At 41.2% G+C, this 14,232-nt stretch overlaps 1 protein-coding gene across 1 annotated transcript; it reads left to right on the plus strand.

Annotated features, from left to right (window-relative positions):
- Nucleotides 1-3,390: 3,390 nt before the first annotated feature.
- Nucleotides 3,391-11,341, plus strand: LOC114356121 (phenoloxidase subunit 1). The gene is made up of 14 exons (XM_028309214.1): nt 3,391-3,502; nt 4,224-4,348; nt 4,774-4,966; nt 5,716-5,818; nt 6,098-6,218; nt 6,667-6,869; nt 7,384-7,512; nt 7,751-7,874; nt 8,151-8,315; nt 8,766-8,894; nt 9,026-9,204; nt 9,603-9,748; nt 10,454-10,689; nt 11,321-11,341. The coding sequence occupies exons 2-14, from the start codon at nt 4,232-4,234 to the stop codon at nt 11,339-11,341; spliced, it is 1,866 nt and encodes a 621-aa protein (XP_028165015.1). The 5' UTR covers nt 3,391-3,502; nt 4,224-4,231.
- Nucleotides 11,342-14,232: the final 2,891 nt, after the last annotated feature.

The following is a 14,232-nucleotide window of genomic DNA, read 5'->3' on the forward strand; positions in this document are numbered from 1 at the left end:
CCCCTATGAATAAGTGGCCCTCTCTTTGACCAAGCGGCCCTCCGTATGACAAGCTGCCCTCACTAGACCGAGCGGCCCTCACTAGAACGAGCGGCCCTCACTAGAACGAACGGCCCTCACTAGAACGAACAGCCCTCACTAGAACGAACGGTCCTCCCAAGGACAAGCTACCCTAGAACGAGCGGCCCTCCTTAAACAAGCGGCCCTCCTTAGTACAAGCGGCCCTCCCTATGACCAAGCGGCCCTCCCTATGACCAAGCGGCCCTCCCTATGACCAAGTGGCCCTCACCAATTTGTTCTCACTAAACAAGCGGCCCTCAGAGAGGCTATCAATAGAACAGGCGACCCTCACTACTGCACTCACTAAAACCAGTTAGTTGCCTTGACCAAAACCTGTTGCACTCCTTACAACTAGTTGCCCTCACTAATGTATGAGGCGTCTTCACATTACACAATTGCCCTCACACTCCCTCACATTATTTTGTGACATCAAATTACCTACACCTAACGGGAGAAAAACAAAAATAATACCTAGGTATTTATCTTTAATTAGACGGTTAAAGTCAACCTTATCGGTCTCACATAAAAATACAGGAGGGAACATTTTAAGAAGTTGTCACAGACCGCCGACAGCTAGGAATATAAGGTCATTTTTTACAATGTATGGAGGCTGAATTTTGAGTGCTTGTGTAAATAACAAAGGCTAAAAGAGGGCACGCACGCACACAATGGAGATCTCGAATTACATTAGCTTGAAGTTTGTAAAAGACAAAAGACGATCTAAGTAACTCCAGTAACTCTACTGCGTAGAGGTTTGGATTCTGGGGGAGTATTCGTACCTACTTTTCGCATATCGGGATACTTGCGCGAAAGACACTAGTAGCGCGAAGATACAAGGGCGAAAAGCCATTTGCGCGTAACTATGGCCACTTGCGCGAGAAGACAATAGCGCGAAAGACATTAGCGCGAAAACAGTCGCGAAAAGTATTTGTCTTGTCAGTGCATTACTTATTAGCTCCTGAATGACTGAAGCTGTTTTGATTTTCTTTTCTCGCTTGTATCAGAAAGCAAGTCTGCTGCCGCTCTGTCGGTATGAGCGCTTCCGGGTAGGTCTTTCACATACCTACTTACTTAAGAAAGTAAAATAAAAATTACCCTGGAATCAATCATCAACGGCCTAGCTATAAAGTAAAGGGGCACCTACTTAACCAAGTACTAACTAGGTCTACCAACGAGTAACATTAATCACCAACATATAACTAAGTAAGTTCTTTATAAATATTTCTGCTTTTAACTAATAATTATTACTTATGTAAGTTACGAGTATTTATGTGATCGATGAACGATCATAAATACCTACTTCCAAGTTTTGTATGGTTTCGAGTTATTGATTAACGACCTCCTTTTAGAGGTAATTGTATAAATTTTAATTTATCACTGCATTTATTTTAACACCTAACTTACTCACCTATGAATACACAAATCATTCCTTCTGGTATAAAATATTGTGTTATTACTTACATAATTAATATTGCTTGAATTTCTTTTTCAACTTTGGGTGTAAGCAATTTTAGGCAAACCTATTTTAAGATTTATGTATTTATGTACCTATTTTAGTACCTACTATGATGTTGTGTAAGTAAAATGCATGATGAAAATAATATTGTCGTTTTTATTTCACTCTTTGATACCTTTCAGTACTAGGTACCGTGATATCACGATGTGGCGTGTGTAGTGTGAAAGGGTACCTAACATATTATTAGTAGTCAAGGCAATAAATATCAGTGAACTTACAATGTTATGGATGCATTATATGACTCATAGGTAACCAATATGTATTCATAACATTACTAGTTTGACGGGCTTCTAGTCTAGTAGTCGGGTGCTTCGCGTGCCTACGCTCTTAGTTCTACGGTCGTGGGTTCGAATCTTCATAATCCCGTTGGGGGCAAAAGTTAGTGTATCCACAAACATCATGAGCGGATATTATACTCGGTACTTATCAATACGTCTGTCGTACTGTAAGTAAACCTAGTAAAGTAAGAGTTCTAAAAAAAAAAGGTATCTAAGGGTTTTACATAATAAAAAAGTATTGTTCAAAGACAACACCAAAGCGTTATTATTTAAGGCCTTGGGTAGGTAGGTACTTAGGTACTTGGATAACATCTTGACATGTCCGCAGCAAGTTGTCAAACTTTACCAGGTAGCAAAGTGCCCTGCAGTCGCTGCAGTTCTTGAGCGCATGATTATAGGCTTTGTAAACGTTTGAAAATAACATGTCACATGTAAAAGTTAAGTCTGTATTTTTAACGTTCATTCGTGACTGCAATCGTTTCTGAAATGGATGGATGGGTCCGAACAATGATTAAATACTTGTTTGTTACGAAACGAAACAGTTTGCTAAATAGGTAATTCAATATCGTCTGTAAAAATCTGACTCAATTTTCCTGCTCATGTAGTCTCACTTCTACATTATGGTGTTCTATCAACCTACCCTGCTTATGCGAGTGTCCCTCCCACTTTTAACCCCTTAAAGCACGCTATGGGCTATAAAGCAGTAGGGAAAATTATTCATAGTGTAATATTTAACATTCTAATAAAAGTCAGAATTAAGTACTGTAACTGTCGACCTTGAATATTTTAACAACTGGCTAGTTTACATTACCTACATAGCTCAAGAATTTAAAATAAGTAGCTTCAGTCGATCGATATAGGCGCGGTGGTTATGAACAAAACTGCAATGAGGTCGAGGGTTCGATCCCGTACAATCAGGGCCGTCTTTAACCTACTAGGGGCCCTGGGCATTTAAGGATTAAGGGGGAATTAGTGTCATAGCTTACGAGTGAATTCTATCATCATCGGTTGCCCAACATCCTGATGCGTGCGCTTGATATTATTCTGTAGCTGGACTTTCGCCTGGCGCGACTGTAAAAAGCCAAACATGTCAGGCTAAAGCCGGACACCTGGCAACCCTAGGCCCTAGTGAAACTTGCTCGATATAATATTGTGTCTATTTTATTACGGCTGTTTTCTATCTATAAAAGTTAGATGTAAGTTCGTTCGTTTCAACCGAGTGACGTTCGCTGCTCGACAAAGGCCCCCAAGGATTTCCACAAAGATCGGTTCTGCGCGGTCCAGGTTATGTAAGTATTTGCAAAAAAAGGAGCCTCTATAAAATGATGCCTGTACGTGTTAAAAGGCTTTGCTAATCTAGGTTTACTTAGTTAGAAGGCGCCGTGTAAACCATCCATGTAGGTAGGTAGGTACCTATAACATTCACAAAGGTAGGTAACTCCCCAAATATCTGTTTCATTATCTACCACCATTCCCAAATTATCATCAACAACAGATATTCGCATGCACACGGAGCCTGCACACGCTCCCGGGAGCCGTATAAAGGCGCGGCATCTCTTCCCGGCCAGCACAGTCGAGCCGTGATCAACACGGCTTGCTAACAACTTCCAAAAGTTTTAGTTTTATTTGTTACCGGCGAAGACTTTGGGTGAGTGTTCTTTTCTTTATTTTTCTACTCTTTTTCAATTTCTACTTTGTTTTGCTGATCAGAGAGATAGCGATCATTATTTTCACCGTGGGAGGTGATCTATGTACAGTCAACCTCAAATAGTTTGTGGCGCCTAAAGTAGCCAAAAAGTTCGCAACACCTCTTGTTATCAACTTTTGGCCACTTTGTGTGTCATGAACTATTTGTCGCTGACTGTATCTATTATGTACTACATAATGATAGATTCGTCCAGAAGATGCCTCTTAATAGCTAAGTTAGGTACTTTTGTTTCTGATATGGATTCAGGAAAACAAAACAATCGCGTCCCTGATTACAAACAAAGCTATCGGTTGCGGTTTCGAATGACCTTTAGAGGAATTTATAGCATTTTCATGGAAAATTGTTTTTAAATTTAATTTCGGTTATGGATGCCTGATTCTATTCGTGATTGTATCAAATATGATTACTCATGATGCCGCAAAATACAGGGCGTCGTTACTTTACTACGAGTAGATACTTACACGAACTAACAAATTGAAATTCAGTTTTCATTCTCATGAATGTGTAAATACGTAAGGCACGCACGCTACGGTTCTTTCTAATTAATTTCGCTAATTAAGTAGTGTTAATGTATTTCAAGGTTTTTTTAATTTTAATCCTAAGATGATCGTAGTCACATATTCATTTTTATGTTAAAACATGTTCAATTTCCATGTTCCAGTCGTCAAAATGGCAGACGCAGAAGCCAAAAAGAACCTGCTGTTGTTCTTCGACCGGCCCACGGAGCCCTGCTTCATGCAGAAGGGCGACGACAAGACAGTCTTCCAGCTGCCCGAGCATTACTACGTAAGTTATACAGCCTTTAGTGTCTAAGACACTGTCTTGTGTTTGAATGCCGTCTGCTTCTAGTTCAACTAACTATTCTATGATCATTAGCGTTGTCTGAGCCAACTGTAGTGTGTAAGAGTAACTAGAATCAACGAGCAAATCCCTTAAGTCCTTAATGTTCATACTTTTACAATGCGTAAAATGATAAATCAATCAGTCCTAACGGACGTCGGACGCGCGGCACGCTCTGATTAACACAGTGATAACACGGGATTCACTTACAGCCGCCCAAAACGAGGCCGAACATCGGGAGAAATAGAGAGAGATTGTGAGACCTATGATGGACTCGTCAAAGACACGACCTTCAGTAACTAATGAAGAAAACGACTACGACAAAATGAACACAGAAGGTAGATTTTAATTGACTAATTTGTACATTCCAGCCGGACAAATACAGGGCGTTGAGCACGACGCTGTCTGATCGCTTCGGGACCGATGACGCTAGAGTGGTGCCGGTGGCGAACATCGGGCTGCCAGACCTGAGCGTGCCCATGCAGCTGCCTTACAATGAGCAGTTCTCGCTCTTCATCCAGAAGCACAGGGAGATGGCTGGCAACCTCATCGACACCTTCGTTGGTAAGATCTGACACCGTTGGTAACATTTTATACCCATCTATGTTTATCATGGTAAGATCCACATAGAGACAGCGTTGGTCAAGTCAGTTTGTATTTAAACCAATTTTATTCGATAAATTACACTTCAAATTAAAGATCTTTGATAATGAAGATTTTGAACTCAAGTTCATAGTCATAGCCATCGCTTCTAGACCTAGTACATGGATACCTAGATACAGTATAGATTAAAAGGTAAAATCCACTGTCGACGCACCACAAATCACTGTGGAGTGTGGACATCGCAGTAGCCGGTAAAACGACCGTTATGTGTTGATATTGAATTAAACACTCCTTATTTTCCTTTTACCCCACTGTCATTAATATAATCTATATATATAAAAGAAAGTCGTGTTAGTTACTTCGCTTATAACTCAAGAACGGCTGAACCGATTTAGCTGAAAATTGTCAGGGAGGTAGTTTAGAGCCAGGAGAAGGACATAGGATACTTTTTATCCCGTTCGAAATAAAAAAAGTCTGCTTATTTATTGCCATTAAGGCGGAACAAAGTTCGCCGGGTCAGCTAGTTAAGTATAAATTTATTACATTACAACGTTGGCAATCGTACCTGCATGATCAAGTTTAGGATTTAAGTTATCAGGCGTTGCTCGCTGCTTCTTAACATTTGGTTGCACCATCTTGTCTTCAGCTAACTGTATGGTTATCAAGCAAAAGTAGAATCAGTGTTTAATCAAAGCCTTCATCGTTTCCAGGTATGCGCAACGTAGAGGACCTGACGTCACTGTGCACGTACTGCCAGCTCCGCATCAACCCTTACATGTTCAACTACTGCTTGTCTGTCGCACTTCTTCACAGGTAAAATTATTTGTCTACTAACAACTTAGTAGTTTAACTTTTCCCCGAGACAAACTTGGCCTTCACTGGTTGAATTTTTATTGGCGGTCAAGCTGTAGATTCTGGCTACACAGGAGATGCAGCGGTAAGAACGAGAGGTGGGAATAAGTAGTCTCGTACTAAAAACTTTCATGTCAACGCCACGTTGAAGATGGGAGAACTTCACAAAGATAATTATGCTCCTATAACAATCTTTATCAATCAGACTGTGATGCAAAATCCATCTTTTTCCATTTTCAGAGATGACACCAAGGGCTTCAACGTACCCACTTTGGTCCAAACCTTCCCAGACAAGTTCATGGACCCCAAGGTGTTCCGCAAAGCGAGGGAGGTCTCCAATGTTGTGACCACAGGCAGCAGGGTAAGTTGATACAAAATAACTATCTAGAATGTCCTCAAAATCACATTTTACTTGGGATAATGGAATAGAAGAAGAAGAAGAAAAATAGTTTATTTGGTTCAAACATTAGTTCAAATAGCAATTTTTTCTCACTGTCATCATTGATGCCACATTAAAATTGGGTAGTTGATTCTTGATACCACTAATCATCAAATCCAAGAAAACGCCGTGAAATTCGATTTCGAGCTTTCGAGCAATTCGAAAATTATCAGTAAAGTCAGTCATTAGACTTCGTGATCTGATGACGTTATTCCCCTTTATCATACAAAATCTATGGGAGCGTTCCATTTCTATAGCTCATTTAAAGTTTGCTAATTGACTAAGGCGTCCACTACCCCGTTGTTTAAAATCAGGAGTAGAACTCTTCCTGAAAAGGCATCTGTTAAAACATTTACCCTGTCTACTTCAGATGCCAGTGGAGATTCCGACGAACCTAACAGCCTCAGAGCTGGAGCCCGAGCAGCGCGTGGCGTACTTCCGCGAGGACATCGGCGTCAATCTGCACCACTGGCACTGGCATCTGGTGTACCCCTTTGAGACCGACTTCGCCATCGTCAACAAGGACAGGAGGGGAGAACTCCTGTACTACATGCACCAGCAGATCATTGCCAGGTAGGAGAGACAATTTGCGAGAAAGTATTCTGACTCAGAGTGTCTTGAAAGAAGTTCCTTTTAAAAGGAAGAATAATAGACAAGACAAGAAAGAAATACACAAAAGAGACGGCACAATTTTGGCACATCGCTATAAAGCGATCTTCCCGACAACCTAGAGGACAGTTTTTTAGAATGACTTACGCCCGTATTCACAAACATTACTTTGAGGTTTTACAGTGCGCGTGGACGCACAGGGCACGGTAATACTATCATGTATATTACCGTGCACAGGGTGACACGTGAACCAATCGCAGAGCTCTATTCATCTCTGTACTTTGCTGCTTCACTTAAGCAAGCATCATTTGTGAATACGGGTGTAAGAATCGAATTATGTAGGTACCTAAATGTTTGGCTCGTTTTAAAGGACAAACACTATGTATTGAAGCATCAATTTTATCTTAGCCACTCTCTTTTTGTCAGATCTTTGTATTATTGAACCAAATATTGACCGAAAGTGACTTTTTCTTTACAGATACACATCGGAGCGTTTCTGTAACGGTCTGGGCCGCGTGGTGCGGTACACCAACTTCAGGGCCCCCATCGAAGAGGCTTACTTCCCCAAACTGGACTCCCAAGTCGCCAGCCGCGCTTGGCCACCAAGGTGAGTTCAAGCAATGGTCATGTTAGAACAGCTTTGAAAGCATAGCTTGGTTAAAAGGCAGTTTTGATCAGGTTTAGTGGATAATCATTCAAATATTACGAGTTTTGTGAGATCATCCTACCAGACCTTCACTGGTTGGGTTTTTATCGGCGGTCAAGCTGTAGATCCTGGCTACACAGGAGTTGCAGTGGTGGGAACGAGTGGTGGGAATAGTCCCGTAACTAGGTACTTCTTACAGGTTCGCAGGTTCGATTCTCCGCGACCTGGACCGGCCCGTGGACCGCATCAGGATCGAGGTGTCGGAGCTGGAGAGATGGAGGGACCGAGTGCTCCAGGCCATCGAGGAGAATGCCGTCATCGTCGTACGTAGACATATTTTTTATTAAATAGACCGTGTGATGAAACATATACTATATAAACATGTAGGTAGTAACCTGTAGATCCTGGTTACACAGGAGTTGCAGGGGTGGGAACGAGAGGTAGGAATAGTCCCAAACGCGTAGCAAGGAGTCAAGCATATTTTTTCAACCGAATCAGCGATTACTCCATGAAAGTCTTGATACCTTATTTGGAACTGTTCTTTTCGTCTTACTTTCTATTCTTGAATTATTTAATAATCACATTTTGTTTTCCACCAGTCTGGCAACCGCAAAGTGCCTCTCACGGAGGAGACCGGTATCGACGTGCTGGGCAACCTCATGGAGTCTTCCATCCTCAGCCCCAACCGCGGCTACTACGGGGATCTTCACAACATGGGCCACGTCATCTGCTCGTACGCTCACGACCCCGACCATCGGCACTTGGTAATTTACTCTCACTTATCTTTTTCTCATCGTGTCGACAACAAACCTACACAGTGTCAGCCCAAAACTCCGCTACAAGAGTGGCGTTGTCAGCAGCATTAATTAAATCACTTATTACAAAAACATAGATTAAATGACTTTAAAATTGTTACTCATTTATCTTTGTTTTCTACTTCTGTAAGTTTTTCACAGAATAAGATATAGATGCATGTAGTCTCCAGGCTTGGCCTGGATCCTTGATCCTAGAATTCTTGGAAACAGGCAGAGATTACCATTTATTTAGGCGTTTATTTCGTTCCTATCAAACGATTAATTAAACACTGCTTTTTACTTTATTCCAAGCAAAGATAGCCACTGGTCTGGTCTCTCTGGAATGTATTCTGTTCTTCATGGATTTTTAGCTCAATATAAAATACTGTTTGGTGTACTAATGATTGTTTGGTCTTCCAGGAGCAATACGGCGTGATGGGCGACTCCACCACCGCCATGCGAGACCCGTTCTTCTACCGCTGGCACGCATTTGTTGACGACGTCTTCGACCTGCATAAGACCAAGTTGCCCAAGTACGGGAATGACAGGGTACGTTACAGCATGTTTCCGCAACAAGTTCCTGTATGACTTTATCATCAAGGATCATGTGGCGTCTTGACCTTATCTTGAAGGTCTTTTCTTCATCCATTCCTTTAGTAACTTGGTTTGTTGTTTTCTAGCTGGACTTCCCCGGAATCCGCGTATCTTCCATCAGCGTTGAGGGCCCTGCCGGTAGCAACACCTTCGGCACTCAATGGGAGCAGAGCATGGTAGACTTGGCCAGGGGACTCGACTTCACCCCGAGAGGAAGTGTGCTGGCTAAGTTCACTCATCTTCAGCACGACGAGTTCACTTATGTGTAAGTATAATGTTATTCAGCTGGTCTTATTATTATTCAAGTTTACAAAACTTTCAACTTCTACCCAGTGTGGGGAGTCTAGGCCAAATTCTCCATTTGCCTATGGTAAAGAAGAAAGTGTCGCTAACCAGCTAATGATGATGATAGATCTTTCAAGTTTTAGTTGTAAGAGCTGCTAGGTTTGGAAAGACAGCATCAAAATCAGTTTGTGATAGATTCCTCGTTCCTTATATCGCGCTTCTGCTCAGTGGAGACAGTGCCTGCATTAGCATTAGATGATGTTGACGATAAAGCTTTCAGATTTTAGTAGTAAGTGTTAAATCCTAGGCTTGGAAAGACCGCAACGTTATCAGTTTGTGATAGATCCTTGCAAATGTTTTATTCTTCTTCCATTACAGCATCGAGGTGAACAATACCAGTGGCGCTGCCGCCATGGGCATGTTCCGCATCTTCCTGGCGCCGGTCAACGACGAGAGCGGACAGCCTCTCCGCTTCGAGGAGCAGAGGAGACTCTTCATCGAGCTCGACAAGTTCTCGCAGCCGCGTGAGTATACACTATTAATCGTTGTATGGTTTTGTGCCGCAACCTTTGTGTCTTTATCCAAGGCTGTGATGCATGTCTTCACAGATGAAATCAATGAGGGCTATGGTTTTAGCGCTCACCAGTTAGCGCCACTGTAGAGTAAGGTCCTGTCACTTGCTAGTAGCGAAGACAGTGGCGCCAACTTGTGAGCGCTAAAGTGGTAGGAGGACTATCGCATTTGCACTCATCAAGATGGCGCCACTGTAGAGTAAGGTCTTGTCAATCGCCAGGGGTGCCAACTGTTAAGTATAAAAACGATAGCCCTCATTGGAATATAGGTAGGTACCCTAAACGAAGGTGACTCACTAAAACTGTCTAACTACCTACCTCATATCTAACGTGACCTCAAAATTCTCCCTTACTTGATGTCATTTTCTGTCTCAAATCTCAATGTTATCAACACATTAATTCCTTTAATTATTTTTCAAACAACCAAAACTTGAGTAATTAATTTTAGTGATTTAGTCATGGTGCTTCGACAGAAACCTTAAAGAAATCACGAGGATACGCCGAAAGCCGTTCTACCTCGTCATCATGACTAATCGTATTAAGGGTTCGCTAAATATCTATTACATCGGATCCTCAAAATGGGGTTGTCGGTAAAAATTAAATAACGAATAATCAATTGAAAAAACAAAGTAATGACTTACCTCGTCATCTTTCCAGTGAACGCCGGCAACAACACCATCCGCCGCAACAGCGTTGACTCCTCCGTCACCATCCCATACGAGCGGACCTTCATGGACCAGACCGCTCGCCCTGGAGACCCGGGCTCCGCTGCTGCTGCCGAGTTCGACTTCTGTGGCTGTGGGTGGCCGCACCACATGCTCATCCCCAAGGGAACACCCCAAGGCTTCCCGATGGTGCTCTTCGTGATGGTCTCCAACTGGAATGATGACCGCGTAAGTTATATTTATAGCAAAAGCCACTCCTCTTACACTCTCTTGGTTTAAGTATGGGTAACTTCATTCAAAGCAAGGAAAATTTTGAAGAGTGTTCTATCCCAGGGTTTCCCAATTTTTTTTTCCAAGGAACCCTAATTGATTATACTTTTCCTAGCGGAACCCCCGTACTACTCCGCCCGCACGCCCTGCCCCTCCCTTGTGCGTAAACAAGTCGGTGCGCGCGAACAACGACGGTCACGAAACGTGGGATAATATTTTTTACGGAACCCTTGCGGCCTTTCCACGGAACCCCAGGGTTCCGCGGACCACCATTCGGGAACCGCTGTTCTATCCCACTAAGCTGTTGCTTTGCTACCCCAGTATCAAACCAGTAAAGTCAGATTTTTTTATGTAGAACAGAGCAGGTATTTGACATTTGACTGCAATCATACCTGATATTAAATGAGATGCAGTCTAGGATGTTATGTACCTGCCCTGTAAATGCCTGTAGTTCGGAAAGACAGCAGCAGGCAGTGAATTCCAGTCTCTAGGTGCTTGCGTTAAATAAAAGAGTTAACGAAGCGCTTAGTGCGAGCTGGTGGATTATCGACAATATAGGGATTTTATTTTATTTTTTTATTTTATTTAGGAACCAACGGCGTTACAATGAATAAATCTTAAAGTAACTTAACAATAAGTATGGCTAATTATAGGTTTCCCTGGAATATCCTTAAAGTAAATCTACCGTTCGGATTACCGCAAACTCCAAAAGATGAAAACTAGAACATTACAAATAACTTACTTACATAATATTATTATGAGAATACATTTTGACACCCTATAAAGTTGAGCCACATTTGACGACTAAATTAAAGTTAATTAACTTAAAATGTAATTAATTTAAATTACTTAAACCACAGATAATATAATCTTAAACTAAGGTTTATAGTTTGACAGACAAATAGATATCAGATACCCGAACAAAATTAAATAATCACTCACCCCACAGACAACCCAAAAAAGATGTAGGTCAATTTAATAATAACTAGATTTTACCCGCGGCTTCGCTCACGTGAGATTAAACTTATTACGGATCATAACATCATTTATTAAGCATATGTATTTGGATGTATAAACTACTATGCAGCTTTTGCCCGCAGCTTCACCCGTGCGAAATTTAGTTTGTCACAGATCGCCACAGACCATAGCAAATATGTCATTCTGGGCTATAAACAACAACACTGCATAGTCTCATCAAAATCCGATCAGTAGCTCTTGCGTGAAAGAGAGACAAACATCTAGATGTCCAGACATCCAGACATCCAAACTTTCGCATTCACAATATTAGCAAGATAATACTCTAACGTGTCATCAATAATTAGATGATCAAACGAACTTACCAAGTGAAGTTCGATCTGAATTATCCTGTTTTCGCCGAAGAGATTTAAGGTCCCTCCCAACCCAAAGATTTCTATATCTTCTTCCCTGGAGGTAAACGTCAATGTCATCTCTTCTCTAAATATAATGAGACCGCTCGGACACCGAGCCCACAGCGTGGTAGGGGTGGGGTTGCCCGCTCTTTTGTTTTTTACTACTACTACGCTGAATATTGTGTGCGGATAGGCTTGTCGTACAGGGGTACTACTACACGGTAAAATAAATCTCTTCGGCGAAAACAGGATAATTCAGATCGAACTTCACTTGGTAAGTTCGTTTGATCATCTAATTATAGAAAAGAACTCAATAATAATAGCTTTTGCCATCAAGTTATAATGGGCATGGGAATTATCTTTTGACAAAGTAATAAAAAGTAGGTAAGTAAAGAACATTCGATGGCCACAGTTACGTCGCATGGTAGTTTCACGCTTGAGGGCCAGTCTAACGTGCGTTACTTTCCACGTGTTAATTATGCCAAAACGGTGATTTGGTTAACTTGCCGACAAAGAAACTAAGTAGGTAAGCACAAAAGAATAACAATGACCATTCGTAGTATTTTTATTTAAGTCAATTTAATTTAACTATCTGAATATGAACTAATAAGCAGTAGTAGAGATACCACGTAACAAAGCTGAACATTCACAGTTAGGTAGTTAAACTGGTCAGTAGAACTGAAATACGTCCAAAAACTGACCTACAAAAAATTTATCATCATAAGTATATAGACGTCTACTGCTGAACATAGGCCACCCCAATGAATTCCATAATGACACTGACATTAAAGTACAAGTCGACGACTTGATTTTCTGAAATTAAGCCGCCGACCGCCATACCGCCGTGCTATCAGCGGTTGTGTGAGTGAGTCCTTAAGATTTCACTCATGGTCAGTTTTTGGAGGTTCCATGTCGGGTAAACTGTAATTCAGTTTAACTGACCGTGCTATAAACATGGAAGTTTTTCTCGTAACCACAACACAATACCCACATGCGTTTCGTTTATCATAATTCTCGCTTTCTTTGCAGTAGGAAGACCGCGCGCATTCCTGCGGTGTTATTAATCAAGTGGGTAATAAATAGGCGACCGTCGTCACGCTCCGGTCGATCCGCGTAGGGTTGGTTGTAAAATCCATAATTGTGACTTATTAATAAATCGTCTAAAACTCATTTATTAAGTAGNTTTATGCGAGTAGGCTTTTAAAAAGCACTTTTACACGTCCCAGTATTAACCCTACCACTTCAGGACAATAAATGGGCCAGTGATAAGAAGAAGCAGAGCAAGAAACTCAGTCACTATTGTCAGCCCTTTTTTCAAGGGTTTACAGACTTTAAAATATACATAGATAGGACACAACACCCGTTTCTATGTACACAAATATTATAAAGAGCCCAACTATGACATTAACAGGAGGCACTACTATCATGACTAGTTCCGATTTTTGCCACGTTGGAGAACATTGAAGGGCTCTCTATTACCATTCCCATATAATTACGACATTTACAGAAGGGCAAGCGTGATTGCAAACAAATTGGAAGAGGGTAAAGTAACGTAAGTCGAAAGAGAAACACATTGTAAAATTACCTATTTAATGAAAAATCAAATAAATGGTGGCAACCATAGCTCATTGAATTGAAATCGAATGATAACAATCATCGGCTTCGTTTTTTAGGTTTAAGCAATTGTTGTCAAGTGTAAAATAATTTATGACTCGTTACCTTGAAAATCACGGTTTTTGTAAAAAAAAAAAACAATCATTGTCAGTCATTGAGTAAGAACAAACGTAATATACCTCTTCCTAAACGCTAAATACACCCTAAATACTCGTTTATGGGAGACTTGGCCAATGATTCTTAGCAAGTTCAAGCTGTTCACAATATAATTACAAGTGTATAATGAATAGCTACTATTTGAACCCATAAATTTGTGAGAATACTTGTAGACATTCACACAAAATCTACGGGACGCATTTTCATGTAACTTTACAATTATAGACAACATCGAAATAGGTAGGTAGAATATACGTACATAAGACTTAATAGTATAATCGTCATACTATGAGTTAGTAAGTGAGCTATATGTGTATTATCGGTTAAAGTGGTTACAGCCTACAACCTCGACATGCTAAGA

Source organism: Ostrinia furnacalis, unplaced genomic scaffold (genome assembly GCF_004193835.3).
Source record: "Ostrinia furnacalis isolate ACB-3 unplaced genomic scaffold, ASM419383v2 OfSCF2663, whole genome shotgun sequence".
In the NCBI taxonomy this organism is placed as follows: domain Eukaryota; kingdom Metazoa; phylum Arthropoda; class Insecta; order Lepidoptera; family Crambidae; genus Ostrinia; species Ostrinia furnacalis.